This window comes from Vigna unguiculata, chromosome 8, assembly GCF_037176805.1.
Source record: "Vigna unguiculata cultivar grain cowpea cultivar isolate G323 ecotype 2 chromosome 8, ASM3717680v1, whole genome shotgun sequence".
NCBI lineage: Eukaryota > Viridiplantae > Streptophyta > Magnoliopsida > Fabales > Fabaceae > Vigna > Vigna unguiculata.
Genome location: NC_140799.1, coordinates 30,165,058 through 30,183,592, shown reverse-complemented (window position 1 = coordinate 30,183,592; position 18,535 = coordinate 30,165,058). Strand labels below are relative to the sequence as shown.

At 32.8% G+C, this 18,535-nt stretch overlaps 2 protein-coding genes and 1 non-coding gene across 3 annotated transcripts; 2 read left to right on the top strand and 1 right to left on the bottom strand.

The window, feature by feature from the left end:
* Nucleotides 1-7,446: 7,446 nt before the first annotated feature.
* On the bottom strand, nucleotides 7,447-7,518 carry TRNAK-UUU (transfer RNA lysine (anticodon UUU)). Its single transcript has one exon. It is a non-coding gene; the product is annotated as a tRNA-Lys (tRNA).
* A 1,966-nt stretch (nucleotides 7,519-9,484) lies between these two features.
* On the top strand, nucleotides 9,485-10,971 carry LOC114193888 (blue copper protein-like). The gene is made up of 2 exons (XM_028083862.2): nucleotides 9,485-9,722; nucleotides 10,069-10,971. The coding sequence occupies exons 1-2, from the start codon at nucleotides 9,557-9,559 to the stop codon at nucleotides 10,518-10,520; spliced, it is 618 nt and encodes a 205-aa protein (XP_027939663.2). The 5' UTR covers nucleotides 9,485-9,556; the 3' UTR covers nucleotides 10,521-10,971.
* Nucleotides 10,972-17,507: 6,536 nt separating this feature from the next.
* Nucleotides 17,508-18,194, top strand: LOC146884382 (uncharacterized). The gene has a single exon (XM_085665961.1). The coding sequence runs from the start codon at nucleotides 17,508-17,510 to the stop codon at nucleotides 18,192-18,194; it is 687 nt and encodes a 228-aa protein (XP_085522087.1).
* Nucleotides 18,195-18,535: the final 341 nt, after the last annotated feature.

The following is an 18,535-nucleotide window of genomic DNA, read 5'->3' as shown; positions in this document are numbered from 1 at the left end:
AAATTTACATGTATAAAATTTGAAATTATTGTTTTTTAAGTTGGAAATGACTTTAAACTAATTAATCTTTAAAAGACGCCGTACTTATATTTTATCTATAAAAAAAATAAAATCTAAGGAATAGAATTGGAATAAAATCTGAATACATTTGATTAGGCTGCACGAAAAATTATTGAACTTCCATTAAGAGTTCCCAAAAAGGTCTTAGAAGATTAAAATAGGTCCATTGAGCGCCTCACTCTTATGTTATAATAGATTCAAACAATTACCCCAAATTGACTTCGAGATCATAGTTGTTCTAGTGAAAAACTAAAGAAATGAAATTTACTAAGATATCCAATACATGAGAGATAAAGAGAACAAAACTCAATATATCATAATTTCGCTCCGCCGTTGTTGTGGCTGGAATCACTGGTGAAAGGAGAAAGACGCCCACCTTCCATTATTTTCGTGTTGTGTTCTACCTTCCTTATAGTTCTTTTGTTGCCTTTATTACATTGCACATGGTAGGTTTTTGTTGTTCTGCTCCTCCTCACTTTCCCTTGGTTTTTCTTTTGTTGATTATACACTTCTATTTGGGGGAAAAATTCTCGTGCCTTTGTTGAAACTACGGTTTGGTGCATTTTTTTTTATTTGTTTGTGTTCCGATTTGTTTTTTTGTTAGTGATGCTAAGCGTTGTATTATGAAATAAGAGTTTTCTTCATTTTTTGATGTTGGTTGATTGTGTTTCTTTTATGTTTGTTGATTGTGAACCTAATTTTATATGTTAAAAAATGTTGTTTTAACTATTATGTTTTTTTTTTGTTTACAACGTATTTTTCTGTTTCAAATTTGTTGTTAGTGACCAATTTTTTAATACTTGACTTATATTAAGTGTTGAACTAAATTGTATATTTTGCACACAATACATCAAATATTGTACAACATTTTTTTCCCCAAGTGATTAACTTTACCTAATCATTTGTCATCTTCACACGTACTTACACTTGACCATACATGGTGGTCATTGGTGGTTCCATATACTTGTGGTTGACACTATGGTTATTTTTGTGAATGCATAAATTGAATTTGTTGTCGGTTGTTGAAAAATTTGGAAGATTGTGATTGATGTTGTTGTGTTAAAAGAAAAGCTTATTAATTTGTTGTAAAAGAAGCTTTGGAAGAATATGGATATGGATTTCGAAAAGGTTAAATGAAAGATGAAAAAACATGCGTTTAAGAAAAAGCCTACTGTACAGATGAAAATAATTTTGGTCTAATGGGGGAGGACATTAGTACCTTTGATGATTTAGGTGATAATACCCTTGATGAAGGTGAAGAGGAACACAATGTTAAAAATGAAGCCACAGAGCAATTGTGACAAAGTAATCTATAATAGTTGTAATAGTCCACTAATGAATGTTTTAATAGTTTGCACTGCTCTTATTTGATATCAAAGTTCTAAACTTTGCAATTGTTTAAATGTTTGGAAAAAGTTATAAAGGACTACTGTTTTGCAATTGTCTTTTGCAAATTTATAGGTTTTGTTTCCTTTCATTATTTTTAGTATGTATGTTTCCAGGACAAGTTCTAAGGACCTAATTCACATAACTCCACAATGTTATCCAAAGAGGATTTATTGTTGTGAAGAAAGTATTACATCGATAGTTAATGGGTCCACCTTATGAGGGAGTCATTTATACGGACCTATACCATGTTATGTTAACAATAGTTATTGATGTGCAAAAAGTGTAACATGGGTACACACTTAATGGTTGTTGACTGAGCACTTACGTGTTACAATAGATTTGGTTACATGTTTTGAAATTTGGTTAAAACCAATTGATGATGTAAATTAAATATGTTATCCATTATCAAATTTATAGTCCACCCTATGAGGAGGTAATTTATAGGGAACTTCACCTTATTATGTTAACACTAGTTACTGGTGTGAAAAAAATTATAATATGGGTATGCACTTAATGGATGTTGATTGAGCAATTGTCTAAATTGATTTGGTTACTTGTTCTATTGTTTGGATAAAACCAATTAATGATGTTACCCATTATCTAAATAGATTTATGGTCCACCTTATGGGGGTCATTTATAGGGACATTCATCATGTTATGTTAAAAATATTTACTCATGTGAAAAAAGTGTAACATGGGTACGCACCTAATGGATGATGATCGAGCAATTACTTGTCACAACATATTTGGTTACTTGTTTTACAATTTGGATAAAACTAATTGATGACGTAAATCGAAGATGTTACTCATTATCTAAACAAATTTATGGTCCATCTTATGAGTGGGTTATTAGGGACCTTCACCATGTTATGTTAACAATAGTTACTCGTGTGAAAAAAGTGTAACATGACACTTAATGGATGTTAATTAACCACTTACACATTACAACAAATTTGGTTACTTGTTCTGCAATTCGGTGGCAAAATAAGAAAAATCAATAGAATAAGAAAATCAAAATATGATTAAAAACTGTACCTGAAATTTGAAAGAAGAGATAATGAAGATGAGAAGTAACTTGAAATTTAAAACTAAAGATAAATAACCTAGAAAAACAGGGAAAACGAAGAATTATAAAAGAGAGAACAATGAAAAAGTAAAAAACCACGAAATATTTATGCAATATGAGTGTCCAGCCAATTTGAAAATTCCACCCAAACCAATTTGAAAGTTGCATGTTGCAATATGGAGTGTGCAACGAATTCGAAATTACTCATCTAAAGCTCAACTAATTTGAAAGTAGCTGATGGAGGGTAGCGTACCGCATATTTGAAATTGCTTTGATAAAAAATACCACACTCTAACCTAATTCCTCTTAATCAAAGCCAATTTGAATATTTTTTAATAAATAATCTAAAATTCAAAATCATGGAGCATTTGTACAATTTAAATAAAAATGTTAAAATGATATAAAATTTGTATGTAGTGTTCAAAATTATCGATAAAGAAAAATTACATTTTAGCAATGTAATATAACTGTTACAATATATGGCTAATAGAATATGTATCTTTTAATATATATATATATATATATATATATATATATATTAACATTTATATAAAAGAATTATTATAATAAGTAAAATTTATATGTTGTAACATTCTAATAAATGTTACTATGAAAATGTTAATATGAAAATGTTACCAAAAATGAAAAATGGTGTAGTGCCATATGGAGAAGATGGTTATCAATAAAATATTCCAACAAGAGAATCTCATTTCCAAGGTAAAAAAAAAGATAAAAATTCATATTTCTTTGAGAAGGTTTATTGCATTTAGAATCCTAGAAATGTTCGTGGAGTTTGATAACATTGTTAATGCATGTCGATTGTTTCAATAATTTTTGGTTGATTGCTACACAATGATTGAAGCACAACAAATATCTTTCATAAGAGAAAATCAAAAACTAATTATGATATTCTTAATGGATTAAATAAGTAGTTAATAGTCAAATCTTTGTTCAATTAGAAGTCCTATAGTTTTGCATGCTTCATTTACTGATGGTATGAGATACATGTTCAACAATTATCAATATGCTATGACTTTTTGTAAAAAAATTGGATATTTGGATTTGTTCACAACTATAACATGCAATGTCAATTTGACTAAAATACATGACTTTCTTTTGGCAAAAGGGTTATCCACTTCCGACAAACCTGATATTGTTTGTAGAGTCTTTAAAATGAAACTATGAAATTATTACATGTTTTAAGAAAAAAAAATTCTTTGGGAAATCTACCGCATGTATGTTTTTTATGAACACGATCTTATACATATTTGTATAATCTTAATGTAGTAGTAATTTCAATTATCTTCTTTGTATAAGTTGGAATGTACACACTAGAATTTCAAAAAAGAGGATTATCTTGCATGAAAGAAGATAGATTTGAGATTTAATGGTCCCTTTGGAGTTGTAAGATTTAATTCACCTTGCATGAAAAAAGATAGATGATCCAAATTTTATCCAAAGAAATTTATCTCTTCAACTACAATTAATGAAGAAGGATATTAATCTTATATAAGACGTGATGATGGTAGATTTGTTGAAAAAAATGAAATTAAACTTGACAATACCAGTGTTGTTCCTTACAATCAATCTCTTCTAATGAGGTATTAAGCTAATGTTAATACAAAATATTACAACTAGTCAAATTCAATCAAGTATTTGTTCACATATGTCAACAAAGGTCCAAACAAAGCTACAATTAAGATAAGTAATGACTTTACAAAATCTAATGAAACAAGTATTATTGATGAAATTAAGAGGTATTATGATTGTAGGTATCTATGACCATGTGAAACATTTTGGAGAATATTTGCTTTTGAAATCCACCACCAATGACCTTATGTTCAAAAATTAACATTCCATCTTCCAGATCAACAATCAACTTTGTTTAAAGATGATAATGATATTGATATTATCTTCAACAATATCAAAATACTAACACAATGTTTCTATCTTGGTTTCAGGTTGATAAAATTTATGCTAAAGGACATAATTTCACTTACTTTGAATTTCCAACCAAATTTGTTTGGACAGCTAAAAAAAAAGAATGGAAACCAAGGAAGGAATGTTACAAAAATGGAAGACTTATTTATATTCCTCCAAGATCTAGCGAGTTGTATTATATAAGGATATTATTGAGAATTCAAAAAGTTTGTACTAATTATGACACCATAAAGACGATTGATGGACGAAGTTTTGAAACCTACCAAGAAACTTGTTATGCTTTAGAATTATTGGTAGATCACATGTAATTTTTCAATGCCATAAAATGATCGATGGACGAAGTTTTGAAATGTACCAAGTAATTATGATAAAAAACTTGCTTCTGGTAGGTCTTTAAAATATTATACTTGCTTACCTCAACTTGATCTTTTAGATTCAATTCTATTCGAAAATAGATTTATTATTGACGAGTTGTAGTATAATAAAGAAGAGATGACTAAAGAACATGTGATTTTGTTAAAATCAACCACTGATGAACAACTATATGTATATGAAGATACCATGACATCAATGCTTTCAGAAAAAAGGGAGGATTCTTCTTTTTATATGGTTATGGTGGAACAAGAAAATTTTTATGTGGAAGACATTGTCAACTCCTATAAAGAGAAAGGGAATCATTATTTTAAATGTAGTTTCAAGTGGAATTGTTTATTTACTACTTTTTAGTGGAGAAACAACACATTCTTCATTTTGTAACTCACTCTTAATAAATGAGGAATCAACTTGCAACATAGTTCAAGGTAGCCTTTGTGCTAAGCTTTTGATACAAACTAAATTAGTTATATGGGATGAATCACCCATGATGAATAAAATGTGGTTTTGAAGCATTTGATAAAACCTTGAGAGGTATTATAAAAAATGTTGATGACCTCAAAAATCACAAACCCTTTGGTGATAAAGTTGTTGTCTTGTACGGTGAGTTTTAGCCAAAATTTTCTTCTTGTAAAGAAAAGATCTAGATATGATATCATAAAATCATCAATAAATTATTCTAAGCTATAGAAACGTTGCAAAGTGTTAAAAATGTCCAAAAATATCATATTAACTACTGCCAAATATAGTGACAACGCAACATATATAAAAGAGTTTACTGATTGGATCCTCAATATTCGAGACGTAGATATGAATTTAAATGAAAATGTTGAAAGCATTGTTAAAATTCCAAAAGACATTTTGATTGAAAATACAGAATCCTCTTTACTATCTTGGTTAAATTTGTGTATCCTCAATTTATGGTAAATATGATGAATCCTGGATATTTTGATGATGGAGCACTAATTTGCTCAATAATTGAGTTTGTAAAGCAAGAGAATAAATTCATGTTGTCATTATTAAATTGTCAAGAGGAAACTCATTTTTATTTAAGTTCAAACACACATTGCCAATTAGATGAAGACCAAGAAATTCAATCTGAATGGTTTACATCAAAATTGTTAAATGAAGTCAAATATTCAGGCATACCAAATCATTGAAAGAAGTGGAAAGTCGGTGTATCAATTACGCTTCTCCGAAATATTGATCAAGAAAAAGGACTTTGTAATGACACACGATTGTAAGTTAATGACTTAGGAAATAATGTGATTTCTACAACTATAATTAAAGGGAAAAACATTGGTGACAAAATATTTATCCCAAGAATGGATTTAGTTCATTGTGATTCAGAATTGCCTTTTAAGCTTCAAAGAAGACAATTTCTAGTATCATTATGCTGTGCAATGAAAATCAATAAGAGTCAAGGTAAGTCACTTTCTAAAGTTGAACTTTTTCTTCCATGTGTAGAATTCAAACATGGGCAAACCTATATATAATATTATTTCTAGAATTAAAACAAAGAAATGATTGACAAATACTTATTCTAGACAAAGATGGAAATGTCACCAACAACTTGGTCCTCAATGGGATTTTTGTGATAAAAAAGGTAACAAACATGTTACCTACAATATGTTTCTACACAAACCATTGCTTACAAAAGGATGGAGTGGTTTGAGAGCCTTTTATGGTTTACAAAGAGACCATTCTATTATGTTGCGTACATAAGTGATTCTTGGTTTGAGATCACTATTTTCTAAAGTGTATGTTCTACCAGGTCATTGAAAAGATTTTATCCAAATTTGCAAAAGTTGAACCTCTAATTTATGAACCACTCACTCATTTCTGTATGACTCTAACGAAAAACCAAGTTGATGAAAGTCATCTAGTAAGAGTTTCTGCAATATTTCATTTTTGTATTGATATTTCATTAATTGTTTTCACTTATGTTTGAAATGTCTTATTCTATAAAGACTACAATTTTTTATCTAGGATTTACCATCATACTTTGCAAAATACGTTTGTTTAGGGATATTCAAATATATTTTTTATATGGTGTACATGGACCAATCAAATGCAAAAATGTTGATGAGAAATTCTTCAACAAAAAGCACCAAAATTGGAAGTGGACGGAAAAAAAAAATTGTAAAGGTAATAACTTGAAAGAAGATTGTCAAATAGTGTTTAAGTTTAATAATATTAGATATAATCAAAACATTAAAATTCTTTATTTAAGTAGTATACAACATTTTGTAAAAACAAGTAAAATCTGAAACAATGTGAATAAGCAAAGCAAAGATGTCAAAATCTCCATCCAAGAAAACCAATTTCATTAAGAACGAACCATCGTCAGCTAGATTACGAGACACGCAATTACCACTGAACGAAGACCACAAATTTATGTATTACAAAAGTGAAGTTATTAGGTTTTAAGGCTTTAAAATAATTAAAGTTTAAAACAAAAATTCACTAAACCGGTGAAGATCGAACGCACATCAGTTAGATTTAAAGACACGCAATTACACCACCGAACTGAGACCACAAATTTGTAAATTATAAAATTAAAATTATTAGATTTTAATCTTTTAAACTAAATAAATTTTAAAATAAAATTTAAAGAACGCCGTCTGTGGGGATCGAACCCACGACCACGTGGTTAAAAGCCACGCGCTCTACCACTGAGCTAAGACGGCAATTTCTGTTTACATTTGACAAAAATTTCTAAATAACCACTAATGACCGCGATTTCCGCAAGTTCTTTTTCTCCCCTTTGTAGTTGTTTTAAAATTTACGGCTATCAACCATGTTTTTAACGGTATTTCACAAAAGAATTATCCTCCAACTATTTATAATAAATCCACTTTGTCAATACAATTTAGAAGTCGAGTGGGGATGCTACTTTTCAATGGCATCCTTGTTGTTTGATTTTTTTTTTACATCTTTTTTAACTATTACAACGTACATTACATTAATAAAATAGAATGTCAAAGAAAAATATTTATATTACGTGAAGAATAGTTATATAAAATAAATCATTATTGTTGAATTTGAGGGCATTTTATTTTTGTAGCAACCAATGATATATAAATTATTGTTAGATAATTTTTTTTCCAACATTCATCGTAATGTGTGTGTAATTGGATTTTGGGTGTTTTTTTTATATTTTCTTTATATTTTTAGATTATAACTTTATATTCATTGTACTTTAGTCCACAATCCAATTAAGATTGAGTTTGAGATCTGAAATATAAGATCTATTTTACAATAATTATGATATGATGCCATGGATGATAAAGTTATTACAAAGGTAAAAAGTTTATATTGGGATTCAAAAATTCAAAGTCATTACATGATCAATGCCCATGTCATTTGGAAGAAAGACAAAGGATCTTAATCTGCTTAAAGCATGCATTGCGATCGTTGAAAAATAACCTAAATGGTTAGATCAAGATAAAAAAAATCACTTAAAAAAAATAAACAAAGATTTCTACACTAGTGAAAAATATTATCATTTTTTCCAAAGACACCTACCTATTTTCAACACTAACAAAATGGTGTTCTTGTTCCTACGCTCAAGTTCATAATCTTTTTTGCTCTCTTCATTTTTTTCAGGCAATGCACTTCTCCTTTATCTGTTGCTTCGCTTCTATTTTCATTACATAATACTCTTAGTGTACCTATTGTGAAATTTAATATAAGCATTTGCTTTGATAATCTTTATTACTAAATAAATTTGTATGAAATACTTAAATCTTACACTACTAAAATCAAAATCAAAATAAATAATTATACATTGTTAATGCGGTCACATATATGTTTAACCCTAAAAAATGGTTACGTGGGTTGGTACCCGACACTAGATTCTACAAAATACAACTCTTTTAAACTTGAAGTCCAAGATATATAAGGGAAATGTGTTGAGATATGACACATGGGAAATGATATGTCAGTGTCATGTTCTTTCGTGGAATAAAGTTATTCCTTTCAATAAAATTAATGAAAAAAATATTCCTTTTTGACGTTGAGAATTAGCTGGTAATTATGTTCTAGAAGTTTGATTACTCCACAATGAGTAGGTATTAAGCAAAAAATCATATCAAGTCATGTTCTTGTCATGCTTTCTATCATCTTATGCAGAGATCTTGACAACAAATCTTGAAGGGACTAACACAACCTTACTTTATACCTCCATTAAACAACAACATGAGTGTGACTTATCCAGAGAATATTTTGAAAATAGCAATAAATCAAAGGTATTCATATTTTTGTGTACTTAGACTATTTTTACTTGCCTATATAAAAAAAAAAAAAAAACTATTTTTTCTTTTATTTTTGTTTATCTCATCACATTAATTTATCTCTCTATCTATCTGTTAACTCTTTTGTTCTATTTCCTTCACTTTTAATCCTTTCATCATAATCGTTAATCCATCATTATCCGCTTATTACTATTATAAGTGAACTTTTGGCATCAGGTAAAGAAATTTCAGCGCAATAATATGATTCAACCACTCTCACATTTTTCATGAGAAAGAACAGCAGACCAACTTTGCTGGTCATTGGGTATGAAGTGCAACTAAAGTCATCCTCATGCAAACCTAGACCAACTTGACTTAACTCCAACAACCCTAACAAACAATTATATAAAGCTACCAAAACCATTCTACAACACCATACCATCTGAGAAGCCTCTGTAGTTTATTTCCCTTCTTTTCCACACACTCTCATTAAATGGCTTCTTCTGTTGCATTAGTTTTCAGTGTTTTTCTAGCACTCAACATGGCCATGCCAACCCTTGCAGCCACCCACACAGTAGGAGATACCTCAGGTTGGGCAATTGGTGGTGATTACAGTACATGGGCTAGTGGATTGAAATTTAGAGTTGGAGATAGTCTTGGTAAGATATCCTCTTTGTTTCATGCACAATACTAAACATAAAACCACCATCTCAATTTGTTTTACATTCAAGATACAAGGTTATATGATCGTTGAAGATCTCTAGTCAACTAAAAAAAGATTAATTTATAAAATATAAGTGGATACAAACTTTTATTTGATAAGTTAATTTTGTAGAATTAAATTAAGTTTAACGTTATTTCTGAACATTGTATCCGAATCTAAATCTGGGTCGTAAGTTAAAAGTTAATTTAGTGAAATTTATTGTTTATTGAACCTATCAAAAGTTATCTTCTATTGTTTATTGAAAGAACCGTAATAATGTATATAACCCTTATGTGTGACAGTTTTCAATTACGGGCCTGGTCACACTGTGGATGAAGTAAAAGAAAGCGATTACAAGAGCTGCAGCACAGGAAATTCTCTGAGCACAGACAGTAGCGGCGCCACCACCATTACCCTGAAGACTGCTGGCACTCATTACTTCATATGTGCTGCTCCTAGCCATTGTCAAGGTGGCATGAAGCTTGCTGTTAAGGTTAAGGCTAAAAAGGTTTCTGATTCTGCTGCAGCACCTTCACCTGCTAAAGACTCACCACCCTCTGACTCTGATAACACCAAAGACACACCCACTACTTCCACCACCACCACCCCTACAACTCCAACCTCCACCACCCCTTCTACTTTAACCTCCTCCTCCACCACCGCCGCAATATCATCAGCAATTCCAGGCTCACCATTTGGTGGTGCTGTGTTTATTGGTTGTTGGATCTCGTACTTGGTGTTGCGTTTGCTGTGAATTTGAGGAGGTTTTTGAGTCAGGACAGAGGCAGTGCTTCCGGGGTTTCTTTGCTTTTCAATATGCTCACTTTGAGTTCTCCTTTGATTCAATTGACCCATTCAGATTTTGCTACCAGGCTATGACTTTGAGTGATATTTATACTAATTTATGTTTCTTGAATGTTTAATATATTGTTTGATGAATATGGAGAGAAGTGAGTGGGTATCTACTGCTAAATAATTTGCATTGCAAACTTTTACAAGGACAATCTAGTGGCGGGGAATTCGGACAATTGTTGTTGTTCAAACATTATTGTGTCCTTGTGTATTCGTATACATAAAAGAATAATCAATTGCATTGCTATCCAGAGAAGATGTGGTTCCTTCTTCACAAGTAAATTAACTTCGGAAAATAAAGAATGTGTTGAAATGATTATATATCATATGTCCCGCAAATTCTACTTTGTTAATTTTATACTCCATTTTATTTAGTTCTCTTCATGATATCGAATGTGTAATTTTTTTTCTCTCTTAAAAGTGAAATTAGTTTCATAACTTAAAAAAATAAAAAACAATTTTGTATCCATTTGTTAACGGATACGCGTAAAGTATTTCACTACACAGATATATTTTAGGTATCAAAATATTCAACAAATATATCAAAACAAAAGAAATTCAAATTGGACCAAAATTTTAGGGGGCCAAATTATATTTTTTATATATAAATTATTTCGTTTACATAAAAAAAAAATTATTTCTTCACATTATTTTCTCTATTCAAAACAAGAACATATGATAATAAAATCCAAAAAAATATGATAATAATATATATGAAAGTGTAACATAAAGTTTATTATCAATAATCATCTATTAAAAAAAGAAAAAGTTACCTTTAATCATAATGTTTCTCAATACTCTTTCTATGACTTAAAATCTTGAATAATTGAATCAGAAATGAAGTTTGTTGCAATATCCCTTGCAATATAGATTATTATAGTGTTTGCTATAAAAACTTTTAAAACCTATAAAAAAACACTAAAAAAAGATAAAACATGTTGATGACAATCAACTCAATGCTAATTAGAATTCAATGAAAATCAACTCAATTACATGTAACAATGAAAACATTTGAGTCAGGTCGTTCGCTTGGTTTTTTACTAAAAGATAGCAACCATGTGTATTGAAACCTTCTTGGATAATCATCTTTACTAGACAACAAATAATTTTCTAGATGCATTTGATATGAACCCTATTTTAGATAAGTCCTTCGTACCTCATCAATTTGATTTAGTGAGTATTGTCAAATTTAAGGAAATTTTCTCGGGTCACGTTCTAAAGCATTTTCAAATTCATTATATGCAACTCTAGGAATTTTAGAGAGTTGTCTTTCATTTTCTTCAATTTTTGGATTATTGTGAAGTATCTCAAGTTTAGATGACGTAGATGCATTTTTTCATTACAAACATTCCTCTTGAAAAAAGAATCAATTCTTCAACTATTTATCATAATTTATGAATATCTCAAATTAAATCTCAAAACCAAGATTCAATATTTTAAGAAAATTAACATCTTCTAAATAATTAGTTTCCCTTATCTTAGAGTAAATTCCTAATATTGTTCTTCCCTTATACAACTTCAAAAGCTAAAATAGTTCTATCTACACAAAGAGAGTTTGATCAACAATTAGAACATGATTTTATGATCATAAAGATATGCCTAGAGAGTAGAAAAGTCACATATAAGAGAAAAACATATCGTTTCAAAAAAAAATGAACTTACTAAAAAAAAGAATTATTCGGTCCAAAATATTTCTTAACTCCTCAATTTTGCTTTCGTTTGATTTTGAAAATGATAAGAGATTGATGATAAAAATTGGAAAATAAAGAAGAATAGAGAAAGAGATGAAGGTACCTAAGAAAAATAAATCAAATAAAGAAACAAAATAAATTGCAAAGTGAGAGGGAAAACTTGATTTTTAAATTTAAATAAAACTTTTTAAAATTAAATTACATAAACAAACAATATAATAATATATAAATATATTTTTAATATATATATATATATATATATATATTTCAATGACTCTATATAAAAAGGAGATATTCTTTCACTCGGTGGTGGTATGTCACATATAATGATATCCAAGGCTGGACCTTAGAGTACTAATATGAGGCAATGGTCTTTGACCTCCTTCCCCTATTTTTTTTTCTTTTATATATATAAAATTAATATATACACTTTTGTAGGAGATGAGCTTTACAAATGAGGGTTCTCTAGACCCTTACTTAGATGTATGTCGATGGCACAAGCAAAGTATGTTATGAGAGAACTCCACAAGAGAAAATTTGTGGATACCATTCAAGAGCGCGAACGATGATGTCTAGGATCTTGAGAGTTGGTTCCTATTAGCCCACCATGGTCGTTGATTGTGCTCAGTTTGTCAAGAAGTGCATACCATGCCAAAGACATAGCAATGTAACCCACTTGAGGCATGAAGAGTTACACAATGTCTTTTCACCATGGTCATTTGCAAAGTGGGGAATGAACATCATGGGACCCTTTGCACCAGGGATGGGACGGGTTAAATTCATGCTAGCTAGTAGGTGTTGATTACTTCACTAAGTGGGTAAACGCAAAACCCCTGACAACGATCACAACTTATTAGGGATAGAAGTTTGTATGGGAAAATCAGGATGAAGGTTTGAAGTTCCACATACCCATCTCGTAGATAATGGGAGACAGTTCATCAACAAGGCCTTGGTCGAATTCTTCCAAGGGCTTCATATTAAGCATGTTACGAGCTTCGTAAAGCACCCTCAAGCCAATGGACAAATAGAGGTGACTAATAAAGTCATCTAAATGAACTTAAAAAGAGACTCGAAACAACCAAAGGGAATTAGCATGAAGAGCTATTGGAAATATTGTGGGCATATAGATGCATTCCTCAATCTACAATAAGAGAAACACCCTACAGTCTCTCTTATGTCATTAACGCCATGATACCAGTGGAAATTAGAGAGACTTCAACTAGGAAACAACAATACGTAGAGAAAGAGAATAACCAGTGTCTAGCAACTCACCTAGACCTACTGCTAGAGGTAAGGGAAAAGGCACGCATACAAGAAAAGGCCACTAAGAGAAGGGTGGCGAGAAGATACAATTCCAAAGAGCAACCAAGGAAGTTAAACAACAGAGATTTATTTGGTGAATGCCTAGTCGCGTAAGGAAAATTGATAGCACATTCTCAACCAATTGGGATGGACCATTTTGAGGCGTTGAAAACGTGGGAGAAAGAGCTTACATGCTGCAACACTTGATTGGGGAACCCCTTCCAGTACTTGGAACATCAGGCATTTGAAGTTTTACTATAGTTGATTGTAAAATGAGATGTAATCAAAGGGTACTTTTTCCTACTCCGATCTTTTTCCCTAATGAGGGTTTTGGCAGGAAAGATTTTAACGAGGCTTAATTTCAATGAAAAATAGTTTGCCAGATTGCTTCTATATTTAATTGTCGCACATTAAAGGTCTTTGTAGAAACCTCCTTTACAAGATTGACTTTGTCAATATAACAAGTCCTTGCTAAGAGCCTACTTAGCTAAGGTTGACTCACATTAAAGGTCTATGTACAGACCTCCTCTACAAGATTGACTATGTCAATCTAACCAGTCCCTGCTTAGAGCCTACTTAACTAAGGTTGACTCACATTAAAGGTATTTGTAGAGACCTCTACGAGACTCACTATTAACAAGTCCATGCTAACAACTGATAATGTTAATTTTTACCATTATCCAAGCTATATTTTAAAGCTTTTAGCCTACTTAATCCTCAATTTTACCTTACTTTTGTAAATAAATGCATTTTGAGTTACATTGATCTAAATATACCACTAATCCCCATTTGTGTCTATTTATAGATTGAAAGCTTTGTTCCAAAATTCCAAACAAATGAGTAACCCGGAACAGCAAGGAGAAGAGCAAAAATCAAAAATGTCAACAAGAAGCGCCTAGCGACACAAAGGTAGCGCCAAGCGCAAGAGGCCGTCACCGCCAGACAAGCGCCAGCCAGGCGCCACTACTGCTCTCCGCCTGGCGGGACATGGACAACGTCGGGCGGTAGCTGGAAGCTTTGCCTACTGTTTTGCAGCTAGCGCCTAGCGGTGAGAAGCTTCCACTAGGTGCCAGTCTCGCTGATGTGGCAAGTTGGCTTTTTTTCTTCTGTTTTCGTGAGGGGAAAAGGATCTTGGACACTTTGGAGCTCGAGCAACATGTCTTTGAGCGCTTGGAGGTCTGCTAGGGCTAGTGGGAACTACCCTTTCTTCCTCTTTGTATCTCCTCCCTCTTCCACTTCCATTTTGTAAGCTTGAGCTCTCCATGACAATGGAGAGCTAAACCCATTTTTGTTGGGGTTACATGTAGCCACTGAACTTTCATGTATTTTGGAATGGTTTGAATATATATATATGCTTCTTCTATTGATTGCTAGTATCTTTGTTTATGTATTTAAAGCTTGCTTTGTTTTAACCATTCATTGCATGATATTTGGGTCATTAGGTATTGGAAAATATCTCTTGAAACCTAGAATTGGAACAAGATACCTAATGGAACTTGTATCTAGGAATGGAACTTAACCCATTAGTTGTCCTAAACCCTAATTTATAAAGCGGGTTTGTTTATTTAGGGATTCAAGGAATTGGCTCTAAATAAGGAAACCTAGGCTCATTCAACTAAGGGATTAGGGTTTGAGTAGACTTGTGGGTTGACATTAGTAAGTAATGGAGAAGAGTTTTATTATTTAATATACATGAGAGTGAAGTAGGTGAAGTCTAACTCCAACAATATCAATATATTGCAATTCTAGTCTTTACCATTTTCTAGAGTCTTCAAATATCCAAGTTCAATTTTACTTGTTTATGAAATATTTACTTTCTTGCATACAAAAACCCAAATTATGAATTTATTCATTAGTTTAAATTAGTCATTAATTACACAATTATTTAGTATACACGAGTCTCTTGGAAAACGATATCCCAGTCTTACCGGTTACTACTTGCACGACTTGGTACACTTGCCAAAGTCTTAACAAGTTTGTGGCGCCGTTGTCGGGGACCCGTGTCTAATACTAGACTATTGTGTGATTTTTGACTTATTTAGACTTAATTCTTTTGTTCATATTTACTGTTTTTGGTTTACTTATATATGCACATTATTTGGGCTAACTTGTAGTTCAAGCTTGCTTTTGTTGTTGCTCTATAGTTTATACAGGGTAGGATTTGTACAAGGAAGACTGCATCTTCAGAACCACTCATTGCCGATCCTGAGATAGAGAAAACTGCCCGCAGAAACAACAATGCCACAAGGAGACGACGAGCTCAAGCACAACAAGTTACCCATCACTCTTCTACTTCAGACACTCTTTTGTCTACTTGTCAGAATCTTGATTCTTTTCTAGAAGAAGAAATGGCTGAAAATCCTAATAGGGATGGTAGAGGTCGTGAAAGACGCACGTTGTAAGATTATGCAGCGTTCACATGCCATATTAACTTCAACAATATTGCTAGGCCAACCGTCAATGCCACCAACATGGAGATGAAGCCAACTCTTATTCATCTGGTGCAGAGTAATCAGTTCAATGGCCTGTCTCATGAGAATCCTTACACTCATTTTGCCACATTCTTAGAGATATGCAATACTGTGAAGATCCATCAAGTTCCTAATGAAGTCATACGCCTAAGTCTCTTCCCGTTCTCACTAGCAGGACCCACAAAAGCCTAGCTGAATTCCTTTCCTGGAAATAGCCTCACTAACTAGGATGACGTGGTTGCAAAGTTCTTGAGCAAATACTTTCCCCAGTCCATGGTTAATAAGGGAAAACAGGAAATCTCGTCATTTCAACAAGATATGGACGAGTCCTTGGGCCAAGCTTAAGATAGATTCAAAGGACTGTTGAGGAAAACTCCCATTCATGGGTTTGATCAACCTACACAACTCACTCTTTTCTTGGCAAGGCTTAAATCCCAGTCAAAGCTGATGTTAGATGCCTCTGCCGGTGGGAGTATCAAGTGGAAGACGCCAGAGCAAGCGTATGAGTTAATAGAGAATATGACAGTCAATGATAATTAAACCTATACTAAGAGAGCCCATTCTCAAAAGAAGAGTATTCTAGAGCTTCAATCTCAAGATGCTCTATTGGCTCAAAATAAGATTATGACTCAATAGATGGAGACCCTCATGAAGAAACTGTCACAACTTCCTCAAGAGCTTCAAAATGTCTCTATAGCTCAACTCCAACAAGTGCAAAGTTGTGAGTTATGTGGAGGAAACCATACCAATGGGCAGTGTGCTATGCATAGCATATCTCAGGAGGAAGTTAGTTATATGGGCAATCAAGGTCGATCAGGGAACTATAATCAAGGATGGAGACCTCACCAAGACATGGACCAAGCAGGACCTTCCAATAGGCCCCCACATCAACAAACTTACCAACATCCCTCTTTGCTTGATAGAACATCTAAGCTTGAAGACATGATGTAGTAATTTATGCATATGTCAATTCAGAATCAGAAGAACACCGATGCCTCAATTAAAAACTTGGAGGTGCAAGTGGGGCAATTGGCCAAGCAAGTGGCGAATCAACAAAGCAGATATTTCGCCAACACCGAAGCCAATCCCAACGAGCAATGCAAAGCGATGGTCACAAGGAGTGGTAAAGAAGTGGGTTTGAATGCTAAAAGAAGTGATGAAGCCAAAGCCAAGCCCAGTGATAGAGGAAAAGACAAAGATGAGGAAGAGATAGATGAAGAAATTGTTGTAGAAGAGGGAGAGAATAAAATTGAAAATAGAGAAAATGAGAAAAAGAAGGAAGTGGCAATAAAACCACCACCAGTGAAAACTCTCCCATATCCTCTCAAGCCTTCAAAGAAAGACAAATAAAGGAAATTTGCAAGGTTTCTGGACATTTTCAAGAGGCTTCAAATCAATATTCCCTTCTCAGAAGCCTTGGAGCAAATGTCAACCTATGGAAAGTTTATGAAGGAAATCCTCACGAAGAAGAGAAGATTTATTGAAGAGGAAACCATAGAACTAGAGGCTGGATGTAGTGCTATCATTCAGAAGATGTTGCCTCCAAAATTTAAAGATCATGACAGCTTTACACTTCCAGTCACAATTGGGAGCCTAGCTGTGGGGAAGGCCTTACTCGATTTAGGGGCTAGCATAAACTTGATGCCTCTTTCTATGCTTAAGAAGATTGGGGAGTTGGAAATCAAGCCCACTCGAATGACATTGCAACTGGCGAATAGGTCAATCAAATACCCTCACGGAGTAGTGGAGGATGTGCTGGTTAAAGTTGAAAAATTCCTATTCCCAATGGACTTTGTTATAATGGAGATGGAGGAGGATGTTGAAGTTCCTCTCATATTGGGGAGGCCATTTATGAAGACTGCAAGAGTGCTAATTGATGCTAATGATGGAAAACTCACCGTGAGAGTTCAAGATGAAGAAGTGAACTTCAATGTCTTTGAAGCCATGTCTCACCCAAAAGATATTGGAGGATGCTTCAGAGTTGATATGCTTGATGAAGTGCTCATGAGCTCCAAGAAAGATCTACACGCCTCATCCCCTCTAGAGAAAGCTCTAATTGATGCATTTGAGACTCTCAATGATAAGGAGGAGAAGAGATTGATGAGTGCTTAGCCAATCTTGATGCTTTGAAGGAAATCCCTCCTCATGAGGCGAAGATGGAAGATTTGAAGGGTGAGAATGAAGTCACAGAGCCAAAAGTGGAGTTGAAGATGTTGCCCCCACATTTGAAGTATGTGTTTCTTGAAGGGGGTAGCAACAAACCTGTGATCATTAGTAACTCCTTATCACCCTCAGAAGAAGAAAAGTTTATTAACGTGTTAAAAGTCAACTCAGGAGTCATTGGTTGGTCTATATTTGATCTGAAGGGAATCAGTCCCTCCTATTGCATAAATAGAATCTTCATGGAAGAGGATTTCAAGCCAGTGGCACAACCTCAGAGAAGGTTGAATCCT

Excerpts from the sequence above, each read along its gene's own strand:
- LOC114193888 (XM_028083862.2), top strand. The coding sequence starts at position 9,557 with ATGGCTTCTTCTGTTGCATTAGTTTTCAGTGTTTTTCTAGCACTCAAC. Across the intron at positions 9,723-10,068 it reads TAGAGTTGGAGATAGTCTTG|TTTTCAATTACGGGCCTGGT; the intron begins GTAAGATATCCT and ends TATGTGTGACAG.
- LOC146884382 (XM_085665961.1), top strand. The coding sequence starts at position 17,508 with ATGTCAACCTATGGAAAGTTTATGAAGGAAATCCTCACGAAGAAGAGA.